Genomic DNA, 26453 nt, shown 5'->3' on the forward strand with positions numbered 1-26453 from the left:
CCACATTTTGATCTGCTCTCAAAGGGAATCTGCGCTTTAAGGATATTTAAAGGCAGCCCCCCACGTTGACCTATGAGAGAGATGGGCCTTGCACAGTGAAAACCGAATTTGGCAGCATTTCACTGTTAGGACATATAAAACACACTAGTATATGTCCTACCTTAAACATACACTGCACCCTGACCCTGGGGCTACCTAGGGCCTGCCTCAGGGGGTGCCTGGCATGTAGTAAAAGGGAAGGTTTAGGCCTGGCAAGTGGGTACACTTGCAAAGTCGAACTGGGAGTTTAAAACTGTACACACAGACACTGTGCTCGGTGATGCCAAGTTTACCTTTTTTGCTTCATGATGGCCTTTGGATGCATCAAGGAGCATTTGTTATAGGACTCAGTCATGCTTGATGCTGATGAACCAAACTCAGATAATGTGTGGGTTTGTGACTGACATCTGTTTGCAACATGTGGCATGGTGTGTGGATTTGTGAAGAAACATGTTTGGTAAAAAGAACCAAAAAAACGGTATGGCCACATCTGCAGATCCACTTCAAAGTGTGCTGGAAAAAAAAGGGAACTGACATCAGCATGCAGTAAAGATGCCTATCAGGTCCGGAGGCAGGATGGAGTCACAACTAAGGTCTATATCATCACGTGAGCATGCAAGATCTATTTTGTTTCATATTCTAGTCTGGCACTTTGTAGATTCACAAGATGAGGAAACTGCAACTAGAACAATCCATCAGAATTTTTTATTTTTATTTGTATACAAGTTTACATACTGTAACAATTTCTCCAGAAAGGCATGCACATAACACTAGAAATCATGGAAATGCATCAATACAATAAAATCTATGCCTTGTTCCAACAAAAACCGTGTCATGACAGTATTCAACAATAAAAAAACAAGACGGAGTATGTTCTTAATTATCATCATAACAGTCAAATGTTGCATGGCAAAGAGTTTCTCAATATTTTCGTTAAAGGTTTATGCTACGCCAATAATATTATTACACATTATTTTATTTTATTTTTTAGACTAGGGGGTATGTCCTAGCAGTCCAAGACAAAATCCACCTATCAGATAACAGTGAAACACCATATTTTCTGAAATGGGAAATAGGGTGCTTATGGTATTTTTCCTTTCACGGAGAGCAGAATCGGCCACAGAACAGGATGTTGCCTGTCTTATTGTGTCTGATAAAAAACAAGAAAGGATGGTCTACCATGAATCTTTGCACAATACTTATACATTCCACCGTCATGATTGCTGCGGTTGCAGCAGCGGCTTCTGTGCCTTCCTCATTGACATCCACAAATGCCTTGTGAACCACCTTGGACAGCACCAGATCATTGCGATCCGACATTCCAGAGAAGTCAGATTTGACCATATCAAATGCATCATGCATTCCCAAGCTGGCGAGGGATGATTTCAGATCATAATTCTCCTCCAGCTGAAATCGGGGTAAATAGAGATCCACCTCACGACTGGTCATCGTTTCTGGCTTTGTCCAATCTGCAAATTTCTCATGTGTAAGTTGTCGTTCAAGCTGAAAAAGACAAGAACTGATTTTCAATAGAGAGCATAAATAACTTAGTCGAAAGCATTATACTGATTTTAACAAATATATATTTTTTCTAAATACCAAAGTTTTCAAAAATATGGAGACTCCAAAATGCAACAGCTCTTACTTTGTAATACATCTATGTTAGTCAAAAAATCCTTTAAAACTACATAAAAAGCAGGGTGATTTGATGAGAGTATTTTAGTCAAAACTACTTCGTTTAGCAAACGCTTCTGAAAGATTTGATGCAGAAGTTGGCTTTAATAATGAGAGTTAATTTCTACCTGAAGGAACCCTTTTTTAGCAACAGTATGATAATGAAAAACTGGGGGGAAAAATGTTCTAACCCATAGTTTGCAAGCACCTTTTTGATGGTAGTTTATTGCTCACTATGCAACATTAGGATTGTAACATGTGAACTGTAAGCAGTGGTCGAAGTGTATTAAAAAAAAAAAAGTATGGGAACTGTGACGCTGCAAGCAATGGGGGCGGGGTCAATGGTGTAGCTAAAAAATCATATTCTGTAAGTTTTATTGGTCTTTCACCTTCAGGCACCTACAGATCAAATAACTCATTACTTAAATGAAAGCTAAATTTTAAAAGGTTAAGTTAATCAGTGGACAGCACACTATTGTACATTATGAAACCTCTACAGTATAGTGCAGAGGTCTGTGTGTATCCAGAAAGCCACAGAACTGAATCTTGGTCGGTGCAGTGGAGAATAGTGCCTTGGGTACTGTTAGTGCTTTGAGGGCCCAGCCTATGACAGAAAGCACTGAGAACATGCAACTCATTGTTAAACTTACAAATCTTGCATTACACATAGTATAAGGTATACTGCTACCAAATGTGCAAAAAGGTTGCTGATGAAACGGTGTTTCCAAATATAGATTTAGTAAAAGCCAGACTGTAAGTAATCATTCATATATCTGCCCTGAAAAGCGCACACTTTACAGCTCAGCTAGTAACTCCATTGCACTACCTCTGGAAAATAATACATCTTTGTCATCACAAAGCTTCATGTGACGCAATCAATTAGACTAGCACTGGATCCCAAGCCCCCTTTACATTTGCGTATTAACCGGTTGTGCGCATTTGCATTTCTTTCAGGCAAGCAGGCACCCTGGCAAGAAGGCCTGTTTTTTGTTGATCTGTCTGCCACTCGCTTGGTTGCACAGGACCAAAGTCTCGCAGAATGGCACTTCAGCTGAAGACTTTGTACTATCGGAATTTACCATCCAAGGACGGTTATCTTTTCATAAAAAGTAGAGGAACGTTTTTCATAAATTTAAGAAGTGTGAGCACATCGTGCCTCTCTGGTCCTTCCCACTTTGACCACTGACAAAGTAACAAAAGGGTCTCTGTGACAGAGGCAGTAACCCACTGACCTACCTGTATAAAATACGGTTTTGTGATCTGCGCGGTACAAGTTCTTTCCAATAACCATTCTAAACTTCTGCAGTGCTTTATTACGAGTCAAAACTGCCACTAGACAAAACTCTGATCTCTCTCTACCAGGACCATTAATCAGAAGAATTCTCTTGACATTTTTATTGTTGCCTGAAAATTGCTGTATATAACGAACTCTGCAGCAAGTGCTTTTAAAACCATAAATGATTCCAAAAGACTGAGTTTCACAAGCTTGGAGCCCAGTGAGGAGGCATGGATCGCACCGCCCTGAGTATCTACTAGGCTATGGCAGATATATTCTACAAAAACAAATATCGTTCAGCACGTTGTAGTGAATACATTTTTCTGCAAACCATATGCATGTGTGTCTTATAAAATGAGGGCTTTGTGAACCGCGTAATGCAGATACATGGTAAATGGGTGGGGTCGGTACATAAAAGTCGTGTGCAATTTTGCCAATTCAGAGCCTGAAAGGAACTCAAAGTTCAAGAAGTTATCATGCTAGATTGGCTAGTATCCTGTTCTATTCCTGCAAGAAATTAAACAATAGGGGACAGTGTTCAGGGCCTCGTTACGTTTCATCTATTGAAGGCGGTGCCACAGATGTTGCTAGAAGTGCCAACTTTTTTAGGCTCTCATGCAGAACAAACGAGAAATAAATTAGAAATTTCCTTTAAGAGATGGAAACGGGATTCTTTAATGAACATATTACTTAGAAGTTTAAATGATATGACAGTGACAAAGGCCATCCTTTGTTTGGAGAAGTTATTTACTGAAGAGGGTTCTGGCCTAAGAGGTGGACGAAATGAGGCACATTTTACTGGCGGTAGTCAGCCCAAGAAAATTATATAGGTTTCCACTTCATCGGAACAGAACGTTTTCAGTGCAGAAAGAGCGCATGATTATGTGGCCTGTATTTGATCCCAGGATTTCCACAGTAGGTTGAATCAGAATGTACTTTGAACATTTAGAATCTCTATTTAAAGATTTAAAAGTTGTATGTCAGAGGGCGTATGCATGCTAAAAGCCATCTGTGGTTCCAACTAGTCCTTATCACAGTTCCAGTTTGGTACTTTTAACTAACAAGACCTGCGATCAGTACATTGTTTCTGATCTGGATTGATATATGTTTGCATTACCAAAAAAAAAAAAACATATTTTTTTCAATAGAACGCTTCAGTACAAAATTCCTGCATTGTCTTGAATGGCCAACCAGTATTCTTGCCAAGAATACGCTTTGTATAATTTACACGATTTGCTTTATAATTCGAATATAATACTAGTTAATTTGGAATGCCCCTGTAAAAGGAAATAAAAGTATTTATACATGTAGGTTTACACATGTTTCAGACTTTGTTGTGGCAGACGCCTTGTGAGGTCACAAAAAATGAGAATGTGCTTCTTATGGGACGAGGACTGGAAAATGCAACAAGAGGATCACTTCACCATGATACATTCTTTGTTAAAAAGCTGGGAACCTGTTGATAATAAGACATGCATTCAGTAGATATTTAGCCGTAAAACCACCAGTAGGTGCAAATCTATACCATTTTAAATACTCAAACGACAAAGTGGGGTTTAGTAGTAGGATTATGATCTGTGGATTACGAAATTATGTGGGTAAGCCACAAATACATTAATATATTGTGAGTGGATAAAATGAGGAATGTTACAATTGGTGTATTATGATAAAAAAGTTGTGAATTATTTTTAAATGAATTATACTGAGTTTATTTAAAACCATGTCAATAGAATAAAAGTAAGATACTTCCACCAGTAACAATTGAGAAACAATTATATTTCTAAATTAAATAAAGATGTATGAACCCTACGCCCATTGTTCATTACAGAAATTAAAATATATGTAATTCAGAGAGTTGGGGAAAAACACTTATATGTATGTAGTCATTCAGTTATTAAACCAATTGTAAAAATAAATGAATTAAAACCCAGTATGCGATTCCCTAGCTCTGAACATCAATGCAAAAGTAAGGAATTATATTAGTTATAGCGCTCGGAAGGAAATCTAAAAATTTGAATGATTGGTAATTAATTGTGATATAGTACTGTATACAATGTTCAAAAATCTAAGCAGACGAGCAACGACCATGCCATCTTCACCTTTAAACATAGCCTGAATGGTACTGGACATGTAAGGAGCTAAGTATTGGGGCCTGGCTGACAAAACTTCTGGGCAGCCCCATGGGAAACTGATTTCTTTACAAGACCACGGGCTATCATTATGCATAAACATTTATTGCTGCCCCTGTAAGCAGCCCTTTAAGGGAACATACACACATCACAAAGTAAAAATATTCCAATCTGGAATCACAGTGCAGTATGTTTGACCACGGCAACAGCTATCTTCCTCTTTTATTAGCTGCTCCCTCAACAGATAAGTGCTAGTACTTTGCACCATTTGCTGATAAATACTTTTTGCCTTTGTTTATACTGCATATAACATATGGAATAAAGTTTTGGGGCCTGATTTAGATGTTAGTGGACAGGATACGCCATCACAACGGTGAAGTATATCCTGGCCACCAAAATCTAAATCCTATAGAAAATAATGGGATTTAGATTTTGGCGGATGGGATATCTCTCACTGCTGTGATGGAGTAACCCATCCGCCAACATCTAAATCAGGACCTTAGTCTTTTTTTCTTGTGGGTTTTGTTAGGTACATCTTAATTTATTTCAATTGGATGGTGCATCATACTGTATTTTAATTAAATTGCTTATTTCGTCATCACAGGTAAGCCAATACATATAAGCGCAATTGTTTTGCTTGTTTGCTCGGTTTCTATTATGCACTTACTGGCAGCAGGTATATTGTACATTCTGCTGTCGGCTCAGCAGCATTGTTTTACAGTGAGTAGTCTTTCCGACTCAATCTAGTCTCTGTGCAGTCTCCCCACACTCGGCCGACCTTTCCAGATGCCTCAGAGGTGCTCAGAGACTTGGCCGGCATGGGAGAAACAGCTGGGCCACTGACACGCATGCATCGTCCTTCCCGGTTCAGAACCTGGCCGAGGCAGTGATCTTGGAAATTCGGGCATTTGGTCGATGAACTCCCACATGTTTCTGATGCACTCTGCTGCAGCATTGAGGCCTTACACATATTCACAGTGTAAATGAGAATAGGATGAATGTAATTCAAGAGCAGACTGAAATCTACCTGCCATTTTGGTTTGGGCAGTATTACTTGGCTATTGCCATGGCAACGCCTTGTTCAATGGGGGAACACCGGTTTCTTTAACTGCCTTGACTCTGCTTCACAAAACGATCAGCTGTTTTCTGCCTAATATTTCTGACGCTCCTTTGCCCTTTACGTGATTTGGAACCTCCCCCACACCCCCCCAAAAAATGGGTAATTCGTTTTAGTATTTATAGGTTAGTTTTGGGGCTCAATATAATTAATATTCTAGAGTTCAATATTATAGATTTGTAGTTAATACCCTTCAGATTAAAATAATTTGTTATTAAACTAACATTAGCAATTTCAGGCTTAGTCTGATTAATATAGTACATATTACTATTGTTTAGGCAGTATGACTTAGGAGAAGGAGTCCCCTCAGTTGGGGAAATGTTTAGGAGGTACTTTGAAGAAGGATTAAAGACCTCTATCAAAGAAGAGGGTGAGGCCGCTATGTCTAAGAGGAAGAGGAGCACTCCTTCAGAAGAGGAGTGTTTCTCTGTCTCTGACCAAGACAGACCCACAAACCCAAACAGGCAGGAAAGGCCCTAAGAAAAACAGGACATCTGAATAGACTCAAGAATACCAGGTCAAAGACAAAAAGGAACAAACCCCTGTCCCTCATGAGTGGTAGACTTAGTGCGACAGAAGACTGAGGTAGTCTTACCACTATAAGTAACAATGGTGTCCACTGCGGCACAAGAGTGAGTGGTGTCCTCAGCAGCACAATGGAGAACCAGGACTCACTCAGCCTGGATGATACGTCTGATGTTAATAGTGATGTTAAAGAGTTTAATTAATTTGTCTTTGACCCTGATGAGGGCTTAAGACACTTTTGGGAATCTAGACAATGATTTACAGAGTACTTTGTCCACTAAGCCAATTAAGGACCCTTTGCGGAGGAGATGTTCAGCCGAGTCGCAATAAAACAGCTATGTAACTCTCAGTGGTGATCACTGACAAGTGGCAAAATTGATAAAACAGTGGATGTGAAGACCTCTTGAGAGGCAACATCGAAATCTAATGTGGGCTGTATGCCTCAGGCCAGTGATCGATGATAAGGCATGTCAGATATCAAACCTAGACCCAGAGTTAAGAACATTCCTGTTTAAATCAGGTAAGGGCCCAAGAAAGGGCCAGGAACAGTGCCTAAAACAGTGTCAGAACCATCTCTTGGATGTCTTGGGCCCTTTGGCATGGATACTGGACATGGCTGAAGAAGCACGTGTTAATCACACTGAAATAGACCTAGAGCTTTTAAGGGGATTGAGCCAAAGGGCGATCTGAATGTTGGGCAACACTAATGCAGGAATGACATCCGAAAGAAAGGCGGCCAGTCTAATAAGAATGAGCCCCAAACTCACTGAGTTGGACAATAAAGAATCACAAGGCTACCTTGAGGGCCTGATCTTCGGATGCAACTTTTAGAAGTCCTTGGGCAAATACATGTCCACCTTCACAACCTTAAGAAAAGCTTAATATAACATGAGGCGTGTGTTTGGAACACATTTTTGGAAGGGCCGGCTGGAGGGGACTGGTTCCTGGCCGAGGAGCTAGAAAGTCCAGTTTTGTACCGAAAACCAGTACTCCCAAGGTTCCAAACCTCATCAGGATTCTACCCACAGAGAGGAAGATCTAGAATGAGAGGGGGGAGAGCTAGATCTCAAGGTTCAGGACTTCGAGGTAAATGGAACAACTTGTGTGAGTTCTTCCTAATTAAAGGTTGCTGGAAGGCTAAAGCTTTTTGATAAATGGGGAGAGCTGACGAACGACTTGTGGATTCTGGACTCTATATCAGGTTTCAAGATGATTTCTAGGAAACTGCTCTTCAGGTCTCTCAACCCAGAGAGACTGTCTTCAACAAACAGAATTGAGTTGGTGGATGTGGCGGTTACTCAAACATTGCAGACGGGTGCAATGATAAAAGTATTAGACTCAATAGTGAAGCACAATTTCTCTGGTGAAAAATAAAGACAAGGGTTGGCAGCCGGTAATATATCTAAGAGACCTAAACAAATATTTGGTTTACCCCCACTTCAAGATGAGTCAATTTTTTTTAGGGGATATACAGGAAAACGATTGGTTAGTAAAACTGATTTTAACAGATTCGTATTTCACAATTCCCATAGAAACAGATTTTCAGAAATATCTCTGGTTCAAATTGAGAGTTGTATTGTACCAGTTCTACTGCCTCCCCTGTGGGTTGTCCTCTGCTCCATAGTGCTTTACCAAAGTCTTAAGACCTAGAATAGTCTTTCTAAGAGAGAGAAGAATTCAGTTAATAATATATTTGGATGACCTTCTGTTGATGAGTTGGGTAACAACAGAATTACTGGATCATTTATGCACGACAAGGGAACTTCTATTGAACATGAGATTCATTGTGAATGTACAAACATCAGTCTTGATACTAAGTCAGTCTTTGGAGTTTCTAGGCTTTCAGATAGACAACCTACAAACCCAGTCACTTTTGCCTCAGAAAATGATCAAGAAAATGAGGAAAGAGGTGAGATATATCTTAGGAAAGGAGGTTGTATCACTCAGGGACTTAGCTAGAACTATTGGTCTCATGTCCTCATAGATCCAAGCAATTTGTCCAGGCCCCCTGCCTTACACATCCCTTCAGAGGTTGAAGACAGTTGGGTTGCGAAAAGCTCTATGGTATGTGGATTCAGTAAGTTTGTTCCCAGAAGCTTGAACAGACCTGGAGAGGTGACTGAACAGCCTAGAGAGTTGGAATGGCAAAGCTATTTTTGGAAATGTGCCTGAATTTATATTAGAGACAGATTCCAGTGGTTTGGGCTGAGGGGCCCATCTGAAGAACCTAGGGACAGGAGGAAGATGGTCAAGATAGTTTCTTACACATAAATTGCTTAGAGTTGATGGCAGGGCTAAATAGTTTGAAGAGCCTCCAAATCCATTTGGCGAACAGCGTGGTGCTGATTTGCATGGACAATGTTTCAGCAGTTTCCTATATCAATTACCTGGGGGGCTCGAAGTCAAAGCAGTTATCAGATCTAGCGAAGGACATATGGTATTTCTGTTGGGAACATAAAATTATTTTGTCAGCAGGTCACATTCCAGGCGAGCAGAATTAGAGAGCAGATTCAAATTTACGTCAGTTCAGAGATTTCAGCAATAGGCAGTTGAACCCAGAGATTTTCAGGAAAGTACAAGCTCTTTGGAGTCCAACAGAATTAGATATTTTTACCAACAGACTCATATGTCAAGTGGCAAAGTATTTCAGTTGGAGACTGGAACGAGAAGCCTTAGCAGTGGATGCCTTTGTACAGGATTGGCGGGGAGCTTACACTTTCCCGCCGTTTGCTATGATCAAAGGGTACTATGGAAGGATCAGAAAGAGGGGTACAAGTTAGTGTTAGTTATCCCCTTTTTGACCTCGCAAGTTTGTTTCCAAAGGGTAATGGAAATTGCAGTAGAGGAATACTGGTACATCAAGGTTTGCTGGTAGGCCCAGGTGGAGAGGAGCATCCTTTGGTAGTAGAAGGCCATGCCCTGGTAGATGACATCACGGTTGGATGTGATGCACTAATATGTAGAATGATGAAAGGAATAAGACTTAAGAGACCACCTGAGGGTCACTACGCCTCCTTTTGGGACGTTAATTTAGTATTCACGTGTTTTGATTCATGGCTATGTAATTGTTACGACGCTGAGAGAGAGTTCCCAGAAATTGGCAACACTTCTCAGTTAAGTTTCATTCAGAAGGGTTTCAGATAAGTTCTAGAGATTTGCAACAGGGTTTATTCATCAGAATGTCTTTTAAGACATTAACTGTTAATGTACAATCTGATACACAGTGGCCATTATTTTTAAGAGAGCCTCATTTATTCCAGGATTCCCTGTCTAAGGTGCTTGTGTTCCCTTCTCTAAATGTCAGGAAAGATCTAAGCTGCTTGCTTCTAGAACTACTGAAGACTAGGTAATGTCCAGATACTATAATTATGCATTTGACAAGAAAAGGAAGGTTCTAATGGGTTTATAAAAACAGGTGTTAGTATCAAAAAGGTGTATGCATACTGGGAAATAAACTGCTTAAACAGAAATATCGTCAACAACAACTAAACAATGTAGCAAAAAATACAAAAAGCCACAACAATTATATTGGTTATTTAACATTAAGGTCGTTTAATTACACAGTGAATGCAAACTATTCACAAAGAAACTAGTGAGGAAAAAATACTTCCGTTCTTCTGAATAGGTGGTATAGCAAATTAATGGACACACTGCCTGGCATAATGAGTTAAGTAAAACAAGGGCAAGCACTAGGTCATGCACACATGTACACTTCTGATTGTAAGATCCATGCATGATGCCTGCACATGGTTAATATTTACTTTGAGTGAGAGTCAAAGCAATTTGCGGAAGTAATAAAATGGATGCCATATAGTTCATACTGAAGGAATATGGTAATTGGGGTGTTGTGTTCAAGCAGCTCAATCTGTAATGTTTAGAGCACACCCCTTATGCTCTAACGCTAGACGAGCTTTTTACAAGACTAATTGGCCTGGATATATAAAAGTTGATGGCCCAGACAAATACCTTGTAGCATAGATATATCTGCATCTGCTGATGTAGCCCCTCACCGCCACTATCCGAATTCCGTCAGGAGTCTGATAAAAGACAATTGGCTCCTTTTTAAAAGGCTTTGAAGTACTTTTTTAGTCAGAGACCGCTTAGGAGGCTTGATTGTAAGGCGTTCCCAGTCTCTCTACCACGAGGTACTGTAGGTTCCAGGCTGCCTTCTGCTCACCTTTAAATACTCAATGTAGAGGATATTTTCCAAAAATGTACTAAGGGGTGTCACCAAGCCTGCAGTGGAGTAACTGTTGCTTTTGTTCATTTAAAGGAATAACATTTAGAGGAATCCGACGTCAAATCCCCAGATTAGTGAACCCCCAGTGGGTCTGTGTCTTGGGTGGACTGCACTATCAGTCTGTAGTTTTCCCGCCAGCGTATTTGTTCCTCTTATTATGGCAAATAACTTTGTGGCTACTTAAATGGTAAGAGCAAACCGCACCTTTAATGAAATTAATTTAACAGTCAACTGGATCAGCAAAAGAAAAATGTTCAGAGTATTATGTTTTGCTAAATAAAAACACCAGTATAACAAACATTCGAATAACGCAAATATTAATTTTGCATAAGATCTTTATTCAGATTGTATGGAGGAAGAGGACAAGCAAGGCAGCCATTTGTTTTGTAAGGACACTTTATATTGAAACCATAGTCCTCTCTGAAAAATCTAAAGATGGTTATTGCTTTGGAGATTTACAGAGTGCAGTTCCTGAGCTGTCACTAAAACTTTATTCTTTGCATGTTAGTTTTTCAATCCGCAAGTCTAGTAGTCTACAATACATTGGGTTTTCTTCAGATAGGCAAACCATACAAAATTACTGTGCACAGAAGTGCATGAATTTAGACCATTTAGGGACTGCTTTCACGAAAACGCTGACATGCGATCATGATTATGTTTTTGTGTAACAACATACCTAAAAACCGACAAGTGTCATACAAGAAACTGTTTTCTTCATTTAACAATGAAGAACAAGTTGAAGTCTGTTCTGAATTCCGGCCATAACGGTTGAAGTGTGCATCGTAATTGCGATGGAAATAGTTTGATTAAAAAATGTTCACAACATTATTAATTTTTGGGCGAAATGTATGTGATATTATTACAAACTACTTTCAAATTAAGGTTTACTTGTGGCAGTCCAAGACAATATCCACATCCCAGTTAGGAATGAAACATCATTTTTTGAGGAGGGGCAGATGGTAATTTTATGTTATTTTTCCTTTCACGGAGAGCAGAATCGCCCACAGAAAAGGATGTTGCGTGTCTTGTTGTGCCTGATAAAGAACAGGAAAGGATGGTCTGCCATGACCCTTGGAACTCTGATCATTGCACAGCGCAACATCATGATTGCTGCGGTTGCAGCAGCAGCTTCTGTGCCTTCCTCATTGACATCCACAAATGCCTTGTGAACCACCTTTGACAGCACCAGATCATTCCTATCTGACATTCCAGAGAAGTCAGATTTCCCCATATCAAAAGCATCATTCATTCCCAGGCTGGTGAGGAAAGGTTTCAGATCGTAATTCTCCTCCAGTTTAAATCGGGGTAAAAATAGCTCAACCTCATTTGTGTCCATCATTTCTGGATTTGTCCAGTCTGCAAATTTCTCATAGGTAAGTTCTCTTTCAAGCTGAAAAGGGAGACAAGAATTGTTGTTCATAAAATAAATCTAAATTAGTTTGTCAAAAACAGTTCAAAGGTTTCAACATTTTTATACATTTTCTAAATATACAAGCAGCAAGGTTTTTAATAATTTCGGAGGCCAGACCCAGTGCAACAGCTCTCATTTTCAACCCAGTTGTGCTTCACAGTCACTAAATCCACTCCATCACAGTTGAATCAAAAAGGGTGATACAGGACGAAATTATTATTATTATTATTTTTTTAAACCTAGCCTAAAGCTCTTCCATTGATTCAGTAGTAGATTAAAATAAAGGTGATGACTTCATATATAAAAGCAAGAAATATTAATTTGTCAGGATACATTTAAGAAACATATCAGAAACACATGTTGATACGTGTTCTTCACCCTAGGAAAATGCAAGGACATTGACTGCCTTTAGGAAACGCATGTATCTCAAGGCAAGGGCAACATTTTATTTCCCTTATCCCTATTGCTGGTAACAAAGTTATGGTTTCGGCCCAAAAAAATAATTAGAATAACAAACACTTATTCCACATTTTCAGAATAAAGTGTGTGTGTGTGTACAAGTATGTTTGGTACACAGTGCAACCCTAACCACATAGTAACGAGGCATCTGTTTATGATGGGGTTAACAATGTTCCATCTGTGTGTGGCTCACTACGCTTGTGAAAAATCAAACCGAACATGTTAGAAAAGTGTCTAAATAACACAGAAGTAGTAAATGACACGTCTGATGCCCGTTAACAATTAATTAAACAAAGGGATTCGGCAGGGCAATTCATTTCAGCAGCTGGGTACAGCTTTTAAGTAATCCTAAGGGATTAAATGAGCAGAAGCATAGTGTTTATCACGATAGCCACTTTTATGGTTTTCCTTGTGGATTGTGCTTGGTGCTATTATAACGACTGTATCCACTTGGTTATAACCGAGGAAAACAGCAAAGCAAATGCCATTCAGCAATTTGTACATAAATAAACTTTTCAACAACATACTATGAATAAGTATAATGTAAAATAAGGGGGTTGTGAAAAGCAAACCTCAAATGAATAGTAAATGAGTGGGGGTGACACATAAAATAAGTAAACAATTTTGACAAGTCAGTGATTGCCACAGACAATTCAAATGTACCAGATAGAGGACTATGTTGCCCTGAGTCTTAAGGAAACGAAACAACTGACAACACAGTTTGAGTGGCAAACTGTTCTAGGTGACCACATTCAGGACATGATGGCTTTCTACTAAAGAGGATTCCAAGCAGTTGTAGATAATGGTTCACAGTTTGCCAGATTGTTATGCTGAATTAAAGTAAATTAGAGCTTTCCTTTAATCAGGGGCGGCTCCCATGAGATGAAAAATTAAACAATAGTTTAATATTGTTTTATTTCTCATCGACTGGCTCAGCAAGCAGTGCACGGAGGGGTGGGGCTGGGTCATGGGAGGTGGGATAGGGGAGGAAAGAGAGTGCACCTAAGTGTGCATGTGTGTTTGGCCCGCCTTCTTAGGCCACACAAACACACATGTGCACTTAGGTTTCTCCAGCCCGGCTGTGTTGAACAGCCTGACTGGAGAAACTGCACAGATCCCATTGAAGTGTCTGAGTGGTAGTCCAAGCCACTCAGACCAATCCTGACGCTGCTTTCATGCTAGGTTTAGCATGAAAGCAGCACCAGGATTTCTGTGGAGCCTGTGCTGGTGTCCCAGTGAATGATGGGACACTAGCAGAAGAGCAGGAGGCATGGAGCTGTGGCAACGAGAAAGGTAAGTTTTTTTTTCTTAAAACTTGTTTCCCCTGTTCCTGTACCCACCCCCCCCCACCCCTTTGACATGTGCCTTTAATAGTAGAAAAATGCTCCTTTTATTGCCATGTAATAGGAGAGTTAAATAATATGACAATGTGAAACATTACTATTTGGCTGTAGACTTTCATTGCTGAGGTGGGTTCTGGCCTAACAGGCGGATCAAATAAGTAAGACTCTATGCAGATAGTAAACCAGAAAAATATTTCAGTTACTGCCATATTTATGCACAGGGATAGGTCATGAGGAGTTCAGGCATTCATAAATCCAGGTAATGCATAGACCAGTTCCTAATTTTAAACGGAATCAGGATTTACTTTGAGATATATTTAGAATGTCAGTTTGTACATGTAAAAGATGTACACACATACCCAGACTAATTTATTGCTTTACCGAGTCGTTGAGTGAAACTCTGGTTTGACATCACCTAACAAGAACTGCACCAGACAGATTGTTGTATTAGATCTGGATTGAACTAATACTATGATCACATGACATGTTGTACGGCATTTTTGGATTTAAAAAAACATTCAAATGAAAGCCTAAATACAGAGGGCTTGATTCACAAAAGTAAATATGAATGTGGGAGGTAGAAGTGCAGGAGTACTCCTTTAGAAATTTGTATCTGCCTTTGTCACGCCACACCAAAATGGCGAGTGAAAAAAGCAGTAAATATGCAAACATGACACCTTCCCTTTTTATTTGAACAAATTACATATGAATATTCCTGGAATTTTCCCATTTTATACCAGTGTTCGAGGTTTTGGGGCTAATTGCTAAAAACATATAAGAAGAGTAAATAAAAGAAAACTACATGTGTACTTTTTAAGTACTACAAAATGTCTTTGTAAATAGTCCACAAAGTTCATATATTTCCTACATGGCTAACTAGTATTCCTTGCAGGAAAAGTCCTGGTATGGAATCCTGGTTTCACTCTGTGTTTTACCAATCTGAGTTGTAAAGGAAGCTTGGAAAAGTCTCCCAAAAACTGTGCTTATTTATTGGTTGTGGGAAGAGGACTAGAAGACAGTACACAGATACTACTTGAAGTGAATAATGTGGTGATCTTACAGCCAAAACTGTCTCCCCTTTTGTTACATAGCAGGGAACCTGTTGCTAAATGGATGCAATAATGATTCAGTCCTAAAAATCCCAGGTGTAATCCCTCCTAAAACTGTAAGAACTTCAATACTAAAGTAGGATAGTGTATAAGGGTTAAGTAGTGTACATCATGGATATTATTTCATGAATGACAAACATTTGCTGTTATGGCATTATGCAATTTCCACTCTAATATATTATAAATAAATGCTTATGCCTTGTGATTAAAACTGATAAATTGAGATTTGACAATTGTTATAATTTAAGTTTTTAATAGAGGAGGATCATTTCTTTTCATTAATTCATATTTCATTTGAATATGAATTAAAATGAAAATGTCACTTACCCAGTGTACATCTGTTCGTGGCATCAGTCGCAGTACATTCGCATGTTCTGCAATAGCTCGCCATCTGGTGTTGGGCCGGAGTGTTACAAGTTGTTTTTGTTCGAAGAAGTCTTTCGAGTCACGGGACCGAGTGACTCCTCCTTTTGTCTCCATTGCGCATGGGCGTCGACTCCATCTTCGATTGTTTTTCCCCGCAGAGGGTGAGGTAGGAGTTGAATTGTAGTAATAGTGCCCATGCAATGGAGTGACTAAGTATGCACCTATTTAAGGTTGAGATGATACATATATAAATAATTGAAGGTAACTTCCAAACTGCTACAGGCTCCCGGGGAGGCGGGTGGGCACATGCGAATCTACTGCGACTGATGCCACGAACAGATGTACACTGGGTAAGTGACATTTTCAGTTCGATGGCATCTGTCGCTGTAGATACGCATGTTCTGCATAGACTAGTAAGCAGTTATTTCCCCAAAAGCGGTGGATCAGCCTGTAGGAGTGGAAGTAGTCTGAAATAATGTTCTTAATACGGCTTGACCTACTGTGGCTTGTTGTGCGGATAACACGTCTACACAGTAGTGCTTGGTGAATGTGTGAGGCGTAGACCATGTGACTGCCTTACATATTTCTTGCATTGGGATGTTTCCTAGAAAGGCCATGGTAGCACCTTTCTTTCTGGTTGAGTGTGCCCTTGGTGTAATGGGCAGCTGTCGTTTAGCTTTAAGGTAGCAGATTTGGATGCATTTAACTATCCATCTGGCTATACCTTGTTTTGATATTGGGTTTCCTGCATGAGGTTTTTGAAATGCAATAAATAGTTGTTTAGTCTTTCTGATGTTTTTTGTTCTGTCAATGTAATACATCAATGCTCTTTTGACATCTAATGTATGTAGTGCCCTTTCAGCTACGGTATCTGGCTGTGGAAAAAACACTGGAAGTTCCACTGTTTGATTTAGATGGAATGGTGAAATAACCTTTGGCAAAAATTTAGGATTGGTCCTTAGGACGACTTTATTTTTGTGTAGTTGTATAAAAGGTTCCTGTATTGTAAACGCCTGAATCTCGCTTACTCTTCTTAGGGAAGTAATGGCGATGAGAAATGCCACCTTCCAGGTTAGGAACTGTATGTCGCAGGAGTGCATGGGTTCAAAAGGTGGACCCATAAGTCTAGTTAGGACAACATTTAGGTTCCATGAAGGAACAGGTAGTGTTCTTGGTGGTATAATTCTCCTAAGGCCCTCCATGAATGCTTTAATGACTGGTATCTTATATAGGGAAGTTGAATAGGTAGTCTGCAGGTATGCAGATATTGCTGCAAGGTGTATTTTAATGGAAGAGAAAGCTAGGTTAGATTTTTGTAAGTGAAGCAAGTAACCCACTACATGTTCTGGAGTTGTGTGTAATGGTTGTATTTGATTAATATGGCAGTAGCAAACAAACCTCTTCCATTTACTTGCATAGCAGTGCCTGGTGGATGGCCTTCTGGCTTGTTTTATGACTTCCATACATTCTTGGGTAAGTTGTAAGTGCCCGAATTCTAGGATTTCAGGAGCCAGATTGCTAGATTCAGCGATGCTGGATCTGGGTGTCTGATCTTTTGGTTGTGCTGTGTCAACAGATCTGGCCTGTTGGGCAATTTGATGCAGGGTACCACTGATAGGTCTAGCAGCGTTGTGTACCAGGGTTGCCTTGCCCAAGTTGGTGCTATCAATATGAGTTTGAGTTTGCTTTGACTGAGTTTGTTTACCAGGTAAGGAAGGAGAGGGAGAGGAGGAAAAGCGTAAGCAAATATCCCTGACCAGTTCATCCATAGGGCATTGCCTTGGGATTGTTCGTGTGGGTATCTGGATGCGAAGTTTTGGCATTTTGCGTTCTCCCTTGTCGCAAACAAGTCTATCTGAGGTGTTCCCCAGAGTTTGAAATAAGTGTTCAGAATTTGGGGGTGAATTTCCCATTCGTGGACCTGTTGGTGATCTCGAGAGAGATTGTCTGCGAGTTGATTTTGGATCCCTGGTATAAATTGTGCTATTAGGCGAATTTGGTTGTGAATTGCCCAACGCCAAATCTTTTGTGCTAGCAGGCTTAACTGCGTGGAGTGCGTCCCCCCCTGCTTGTTTAGATAATACATTGTTGTCATGTTGTCTGTTTTGACGAGAATGTATTTGTGAACTATTATTGGTTGGAAAGCTTTTAGTGCTTGAAAAACTGCTAGAAGTTCTAGGTGATTGATATGCAGTTTTGTTTGATGTACGTTCCATTGTCCTTGTATGCTGTGTTGATCGAGGTGTGCTCCCCACCCTGTCATGGAAGCATCTGTTGTTATTACGTATTGTGGCACTGGGTCTTGGAAAGGCCGCCCCTTGTTTAAATTTATGTTGTTCCACCACAGAAGCGAGAGGTAAGTTTGGCGGTCTATTAACACCAGATCTAGAAGGTGACCCTGTGCTTGAGACCACTGTGATGCTAGGCATTGTTGTAAGGGCCTCATGTGCAGTCTTGCGTTTGGGACAATGGCTATGCATGAAGACATCATGCCTAGGAGTTGTAATACCATCTTTGCTTGTATCTTTTGTGTTGGATACATGCGTTGTATGATGGTGTTGAAATTTAGAATTCTTTGTGGACTTGGAGTGGCTACTCCCTTTGATGTGTCTATTATGGCTCCTAGGTATTGTTGTACCTTGCGCGGCAGAATGTTGGATTTTGTAAAGTTGACGGTGAACCCGAGTTTGAAGAGGGTTTGTATGATCTGATTTGTGTGATTTGAGCACTCTATGAACGAATGGGCCTTGATTAGCCAGTCGTCCAAATATGGAAACACATGTATTTGCTGCCTTCTTATGTGTGCAGCGACTACCGCTAGACATTTGGTAAAGACTCTTGGTGCGGTTGTTAATCCGAAAGGCAGTACCTTGAATTGGTAATGTATTCCTTTGAATACAAACCTTAGGTATTTCCTGTGCGATGGGTGTATTGGTATATGGAAATAAGCATCCTTGAGGTCTAAAGTTGCCATGTAGTCGTGTAGTTTTAGCAATGGCAATACTTCTTGTAGTGTGACCATGTGGAAGTGGTCTGATTTGATGAAAGTGTTCACTACTCTGAGGTCTAGGATTGGTCTCAGCGTTTTGTCCTTCTTTGGTATCAGAAAGTACAGTGAGTAAACTCCTGTGTTTATTTGTGTGTTTGGCACTAATTCGATTGCATTCTTTTGCAATAGTGCCTGCACTTCTATCTCCAGGAGATTGGAATGGTGTGTTGTTAAATTTTGTGCTTTTGGTGGTATGTTTGGAGGGAATTGTAGAAATTCTATGCAATAACCATGTTGGATAATTGCTAGAACCCAAGTGTCTGTAGTGATTTCCTCCCATGCTTTGTAATAATGACCTATTCTTCCCCCCACTGGTGTTGTGTGGAGGGGGTGAGTGACATGTGAGTCACTGTTTAGTAGTAGGGGTTTTGGGGCTCTGAAATCTTCCTCTATTTCTAGGGAATTGCCCTCCTCTATATTGTCCCCGAAAACCTCCTCTATACTGTCCCTGGTAACTGGACGGTGTTGCTTGTGAGGTGCTGGCTTGTGTGCTTTGACCCCGAAACCCCCCTCGAAAGGGCGTTTTACGGAATGTGCTGTAATTCCCTCTGCTCTGCGGGGAGTAGAGTGCGCCCATGGCTTTGGCAGTGTCCGTATCTTTTTTGAGTTTCTCAATCGCTGTGTCCACTTCTGGACCGAACAGTTCTTTTTCATTAAAAGGCATATTGAGAACTGCTTGTTGAATCTCTGGTTTAAATCCAGACGTTCGGAGCCATGCATGCTTTCTGATAGTTACAGATGTATTAATTGTCCGTGCAGCTGTATCTGCAGCGTCCATGGAGGAGCGGATCTGGTTGTTGGAAATGGTCTGTCCCTCCTCAACCACTTGTTTTGCCCTATTTTGTAAGTCCTTGGGCAGATGTTCAATGAGATGTTGCATCTCGTCCCAGTGGGCTCTGTCATAGCGCGCAAGTAGTGCCTGGGAGTTTGCGATGAGCCACTGGTTTGCAGCTTGTGCTGCGACTCTTTTACCAGCTGCATCGAACTTGCGGCTTTCTTTATCTGGGGGTGGTGCATCTCCAGATGTGTGAGAGTTGGCCCTTTTCCTAGCTGCTCCTACAACGACAGAGTCTGGTGGCAGCTGTGTAGTGATGAAAACCGGGTCTGTAGGAGGCGCCTTATACTTTTTTTCCACCCTTGGTGTGATTGCCCTACTTTTGACCGGCTCCTTAAAGATGTCTTTTGCGTGCCGGAGCATACCAGGGAGCATAGGCAGGCTTTGGTATGAGCTGTGGGTGGAGGAGAGTGTGTTGAATAAAAAATCATCCTCGACCTGTTCTGAGTGGAGGCTTACGTTGTGAAATTGTGCTGCTCTAGCCACCACTTGAGAATACGCGGTGCTGTCTTCTGGTGGAGATGGCTTCGTAGGGTATGCCTCCGGACTGTTATCTGACACTGGGGCGTCGTATAGGTCCCATGCGTCCTGATCTTGGTCACCCTGGCTCATGGTGGTGTGAGCTGGGGAGTGTGATGGAGTTTGTGCTGGTGAGACGTTAATCACGGGCGGAGGAGAGGGTGGTGGGGTAACTCTTTTCACCACTTTTGGTTGTGGTGTCTGTTCAGTCTGGAACTCCAACCTTCTCTTTCTCCTAATGGGGGGAAGGGTGCTTATTTTTCCTGTCCCCTGCTGTATGAAGATACGCTTTTGCGTATGGTCCACATCAGTTGCTTGTAGCTCTTCCTCAAACCTATGCTTTTGCATTTGGGAGGTTAGCGAGTGCTCTTCTGTATAAGAGCCTGAAGCTGGGTCGCTTGCAGTTTGTTTCGGCATCGAAACCCTGTCTGCGTGTTTTTTCGGCTCCGAGGTGACTTTTTTCTTTTTCGGGGCCGAAACCTCTCGGCGTCGATCTGCTTTGGTGCCGCTGTCTCGGCGTCGAGCCGTGTCCACACCGGCATCTCGGTGTCGAGGCTTGTCTCCAGCACTTTCTCGGTCCCGAGAAGGCTGCGTGCCGGTGTCTCGACCGGAGTCGGACGACCTCGGCACTGTTTGGGCCTTTTTCGGTGCCGACGGTCGGTCACCGAATTTATGGGTGGAGCCATGGCCGGATGGCAGTGGCGTCCCCTGGGCCTTTTAAATGTTTCTCTGTGTGGTTTTCGACGTCTTACTCACGGTTTGTGTATCGTCGAATCCTTCGGAGTCTGAGTCTTGGATCGAGAAGGTACCTTCCTCTTCCTGTTCCTCGAACTCCCGTTGGGCTGTCGGTGCGGACGCCATCTGAAGTCTTCTGGCTCGACGGTCTCGGAGTGTTTTTCGGGACCGGAACGCACGACAGGCCTCGCAGGTGTCTTCGCTGTGCTCAGGTGACAGGCACAGGTTGCAGACCAAGTGTTGGTCTGTGTAGGGGTATTTATTGTGGCATTTGGGGCAGAAACGGAACGGGGTCCGTTCCATCGGCGTTCTTCAGCACGCGGTCGGGCCGACCAGGCCCCGACGGGGGATCGAAAAACTACCCCGAAGGGCACCGGAGCTCTTCGATCTTCGATGCGGTGTGGAATCTAAGTACGCCGATCCCGAACGCAACAATACCGACGAAAATCTTCCGAAATTAGCTAATTTTCCGTTCCGAAACTCGGAGCGACAGGAACACGTCCGAACCCGATGGCGGAAAAAAAACAATCGAAGATGGAGTCGACGCCCATGCGCAATGGAGACAAAAGGAGGAGTCACTCAGTCCCGTGACTCGAAAGACTTCTTCGAACAAAAACAACTTGTAACACTCCGGCCCAACACCAGATGGCGAGCTATTGCAGAACATGCGTATCTACAGCGACAGATGCCATCGAACGTTTTATTTTCTATGACCTAGTTGAATACTTGTCAAGGTTTTTTATAAACCAAGAATAAATTAGTTTCAATAATATATGCATTCATTAGGACAGCAATAACTATTAGCAAAGTCTACAAAGTATGGCGATATCTTACAATCAAATTTCTCCAAGTGTAATTACTGTATTAATCCTCCCTGTAGACATGGTGCCATACTGCACTGCGACCTTCTTATGGAGACACTTATGTGAAAGGTGTCATGTGACTCTATAAGAAGGTCCTAGTTGAGAGGAAAATGCCACAAGGGCAAAACACCAGTGGCAATCTAATAGCTCTTGTTTAAAGACGACTATGAATGTAGAAGTAGATAAAAGGTGTCTATCTTTCCTCCTAATATCAGGCAGAGTGAACGGCTAAGCCAGAACATCCAGTAAATGATACACAGTGATGAAAAACAATGGAATTAACTTGTTAATACCTAATTTGTTTATGAATCAAACAGAACTGACATTACAAGAAAAAAACACAATTTCATTTTGATTGGGATGCTCACACAATATTCCAGAATAGACCACCATCTTGGAAATGGCATTTCATAAGAAATTGCATGCACCTTTCTTCCATACACACATCAGCAAGGTGCACAAAGAAGACCAAGTTTGGCATCTTTTGCCCAGTACCGATTTCTGCAGTCCAATCACAGCTCCTCCCACCCGAGGCTGCCTACAACTTGCACAGCACCCCTCCCAGTGACTGACTGCAGAAACAATAGTGTGGTCTAATCTGTGGTCTAATACTATATTAAAATGGGAGTGATATCCTCTATACTGTATTACTAGTATTAGTAATGCTCTCATACAGTCACTACCCAAATTTAGGAAGAACCTTAAAACCTGACTCTTCGACTGAGGCTCAGAAGACAAAACCCCTTAGCGCCTTGAGACCCTTAAGGGTGAGTAGTTGTGCTTTATAAACCCTGATTTAATTTGTTTTGACAGTGGACTGGGTATTTATTACATTTTGACAGAGTATCTCCCTCCACCAATTTCTAAATAATGTCTATTATTCTTAATGACCCAGACCACATCAATGAACCTTTCACAAGCCAACTATCCATTAAAGGAAGTGCAATATCAACTTTCCAGTCTTCCCTACCTAATGTGTTAGTCAGAATAAACAAATAACTGTCAGTGTTAGTAATACAAAATACAAATCTAAGAATGCTAATGCACTCCTGCGTTCCTTCTCTGGAGAAGATTGGATTCTTCGTATATTTTTTCTGATGTAATTTGCAACAAATTTGAATCACTTCAAAACAGACATAACCCGGATTTATGCTGGTGTTCCTTTTTAAGCTCCATCGAAGATCCCATTTGTGCTCCACCTTACCATAGTTCTTCTTGGGCAATGGTTCCACCACAACATCTGATTAACACAAATAAGAAACTCTAATAAAGTTAGAATAACTTTCTTCTTAGGTCTCTTTTCTTTGCATCTTTCCTGTGATTGTTGTTCAATTAACAGCAATACACCAATGAATTAAAAAAAAAATAAGTAGGGTGCTGCAAACAAATCAGCTCATCTTCATTCTCTTATTTAAACCTTGTAGTAAAAGAGTTAAGTGAGTTAATTCTACACAAGCAGTTTGAACTGCTAATTGTCACATCCATCCTTCCCGTCCTGAATAATGGACAATGCTTCCTCAGCAGAATGCACCACATCATAACATCTTTTTAAGTACAAGTGAGGATGTATAAAAAAAAGTCTCCAAACAGAGATCTGAAGTAGTTTGTAGGCATGTTGCTCAGACCAAGGCAGATTTGGTTAGGCAAGTCACAAAATCTAAACATTCTACCATCACAGGAACCATAGAAAAACATGCGGCTCTTGAAGGAACCCGTGGGCTATCTATAGACCTTAATAATACCAAAGAGACATGTTGGGGGAAAAAAGATCGGTCACCAAATATTTGCTTCCAATAAAAAGGGTCAGCTTTTCAGACGTAAGTGCTGGATCTCGGTTGTCTTGTCAGGTGTTATCTATCTGTTGAACCTTGGCTTTACTAAAGCTCCAATTAACTTTTTCTATACATGGAGAGAAATGGTGTGATATTTCTGGATGTCTATTGGGATGTAGCCGTGTTTAATTTTCTGGTTTATTAGTGGAGAATAGGACAGTGGGTTTTTATGACGTAAATATATGTTTGGCAGTAATGTTGGGGCTGCTTGGATAGACTTTGGCATGGTACACTTCAAGCAAGAACATTTTGTCCATTGTTATATCATGAAATCGCTAACAACCAGGATTATACATGGGTGCAGATCAGTGTTAATTATAGATTTCAAATGTAGACAATTTGTAATCTTAATGGGGGAATACCTGCTTTGCTTGTTTTCCACATACATTAGCTCTCCAGGTTTGGGACTGGGTTAAGGTCTTAAAAAGTCCTTTGTGGTTAAGTGATAGCTTCATTGTAGCCTCCTGGTTTTTCCTCTTCAATGTTGATTTAGTTAATCATTATTTCTTTTTGGACCATTTGGGCAGATATCACTCTTCTTCAGTTTATTTCTCACATATTATACCACATCTTGCTTTCCCTGGGATAAAATGCCCTAGCCGTTCCTTGTAACAATTCAGTTGGGCAGTTTAGAGGAGACACCTCTCCCACCTTACAAAGAATATCACCCTTCCATCTGTCCATTTGAATTATCACTCTTCCAACAGTGGAACTGCTGCTGCATTCTAGGAACAGAACTATTTCTAACCTGAGAGGGGTCTAAAAATAGGATGATCGATCCTCGAGAGAGGTTGTGACCTCCCCTGATCTGGTGGGCCAGCCTCCAAGTGAGACACTGAGTAGTTCAAAGACCTACTCAAATGGATGGCAATTATTTTCATGGTAAAGGTGTATCGCAAATGGGGTGCTTTGTTTAAGCTAAGCATGATCAGGACAGGTTGGAATAGACTGCTAACACTCTCAGCCCTTTGGAAGGCATGTACCTAGACGCTAAAAACGTTGAAGGCCTGGACAGACTACTTGCCTTACAACACAGATCCATCTCTATCTGCTGCTTTAGCTCATCCCTGGTCACTGTGTGTGCTGCTAGATATAGTAGGAGTCTGACGAAGGACTCTTTAAAACCTACCAAACACACAATCAGTGAAACTCCATTGAATCTATTTTGCAGGTGGAAAGCACGGATTGGACTGTGGTTTCCCCACAGGTTTCAGGAAACATGAGAATCCAGATTTTGTAACAGCAAACTGGATTTTTAATAGAGAACATTTTAAAGTCGGCAGGACAGTGCATTGGTAGTTGCAAAATGTTGACAGTATTCTAATGTCATTCCCAAGTTAAATAAACACCAATAGTCACTTAACATCAGATCTTATTAACTTAGGTGAGAATGCCTTGTAAGGACAAGTAATGTGGTCATGTCTGTTATAAGGACACCAAACATAGAAAGAATTATTGCAAATAAGGGTTGTTGCTGTGGTGACTTAATGAACTGCATTACATGGCCTTTTACTGAAAATATCAGGAATTGTGTTCTTGAGTTGTCACTTGTTCAATTTGCAGGTCTAGCAGTTTATATTCTCCAACACTGGCTCAAGAAAGGCCCAAAAGCAATGAAAAGCATAAACTTGTAAATTTCTGGTCTCTCTTAAAAAAAAAAAACAAAAAAAAACAAGTGGTGCCTTGGTTAACCTTTCTCTTTAACACAAGACCTGAAAGATTAGATGTACTTAAGATAAAATATCTTGACGCTGGACAAAGGAAAACAATGAATCTGAAAATATTTTAGGGTCAGACAGCAAGTATTAAATGATAAATGTCAGATTTGTCTTAATATGTAAACCCATAGAACCTTACAGAATTTCACATCCCTGTTGGTGTGAAACTAATGGTGGGTGTCAATTTTGTAAGGTTTTTTAGACGAAAGTCGTGCACTATTCTGATTAATGACTGCATACCAGTATTTTAGGAGGGGTGGGGTGACAAATATTTGCTGCTCCATTATTGTACAACATGTTCATTTGCAAATCTGAAATGGTTACGTATTGTTACTGAAAGGGATAATTGTGGTGATACCATAAATAATTCATTATGAGTAAGGAACAGGGTCTCTGCTGTGGAGAAGAGTACAGCGGTACTGGACTTTAAATTGCATACTTTGGGGGGACTGAAGCAATGATCTGACCAGACTGTGAGGGAGCAAGCAGATTTTTGGAATAGGGCTAGTGATGTTCTGGTGGCCTCTGAAGGAAGAGTGGGGTTGTTTGAAAACCCTTAGCAAGCTGCTAATTTTACGGTCCTGGGGTTTTCAGATATTGCTATGGAAATACAGTTCTGCAACTGAGAGAAACACCTTTTTGGTGAACAGCTGCCTCTTAAAGGATGTGACCATAAAAGACTGCAACCAAGGGATTCCCTGGTACCTCCACCACACCAGAGCTCCGGCCTGTGAGAAAGCAGCTTTTCATTCAGGTGTTATGCTCTCTCTGGTTCTCAGTCCACCTTAAGGTGACTTGGAAAAATGACACATAGGCAGTGTGTAAAGAAATGGCTCCCTGTTGCAGTTACCCCCCCACTTTTTGCCTGATACTGATGCTGACTTGACTCAGAAGTGTGCTGGGACCCTGCTAACCAGGCCCCAGCACCAGTGTTCTTTCACCTAAAATGTACCATTGTTTCCACAATTGGCACAACCCTGGCACCTAGGTAAGTCCCTTGTAACTGGTACCCCTGGTACCAAGGGCCCTGATGCCAGGGAAGGTCTCTAAGGGCTGCAGCATGTCTTATGCCACCCTAGGGACCCCTCACTCAGCACAGACACACTGCTTGCCAGCTTGTGTGTGCTGATGGGGAGAAAATGACTAATTCGACATGGCACTCCCCTCAGGGTGCCATGCCAACCTCCCACTGCCTGTGGCATAGGTAAGTCACC

General features: G+C 41.1%; 1 protein-coding gene across 4 annotated transcripts in view; it reads right to left on the reverse strand.

The window, feature by feature from the left end:
- Window positions 1-722: 722 nt before the first annotated feature.
- LOC138268402 (serpin B6-like) overlaps window positions 723-26453 on the reverse strand; it is a 425145-nt gene continuing 399414 nt past the window's right edge. For 2 of the 4 annotated variants that reach the window (XM_069218013.1, XM_069218004.1), the window contains exon 7: window positions 11318-12390. In XM_069218013.1, the coding sequence (XP_069074114.1) occupies window positions 11983-12390 (408 nt within the window). In that variant the 3' untranslated portion in view covers window positions 11318-11982. Of the gene's footprint in view, window positions 1543-11317; window positions 12391-26453 lie in introns of those variants that run through there. The other 2 variants (XM_069218030.1, XM_069218022.1) reach the window with 2 other exon arrangements.

The sequence above is a fragment of the Pleurodeles waltl genome, chromosome 2_1, assembly GCF_031143425.1.
Source record: "Pleurodeles waltl isolate 20211129_DDA chromosome 2_1, aPleWal1.hap1.20221129, whole genome shotgun sequence".
NCBI lineage: Eukaryota > Metazoa > Chordata > Amphibia > Caudata > Salamandridae > Pleurodeles > Pleurodeles waltl.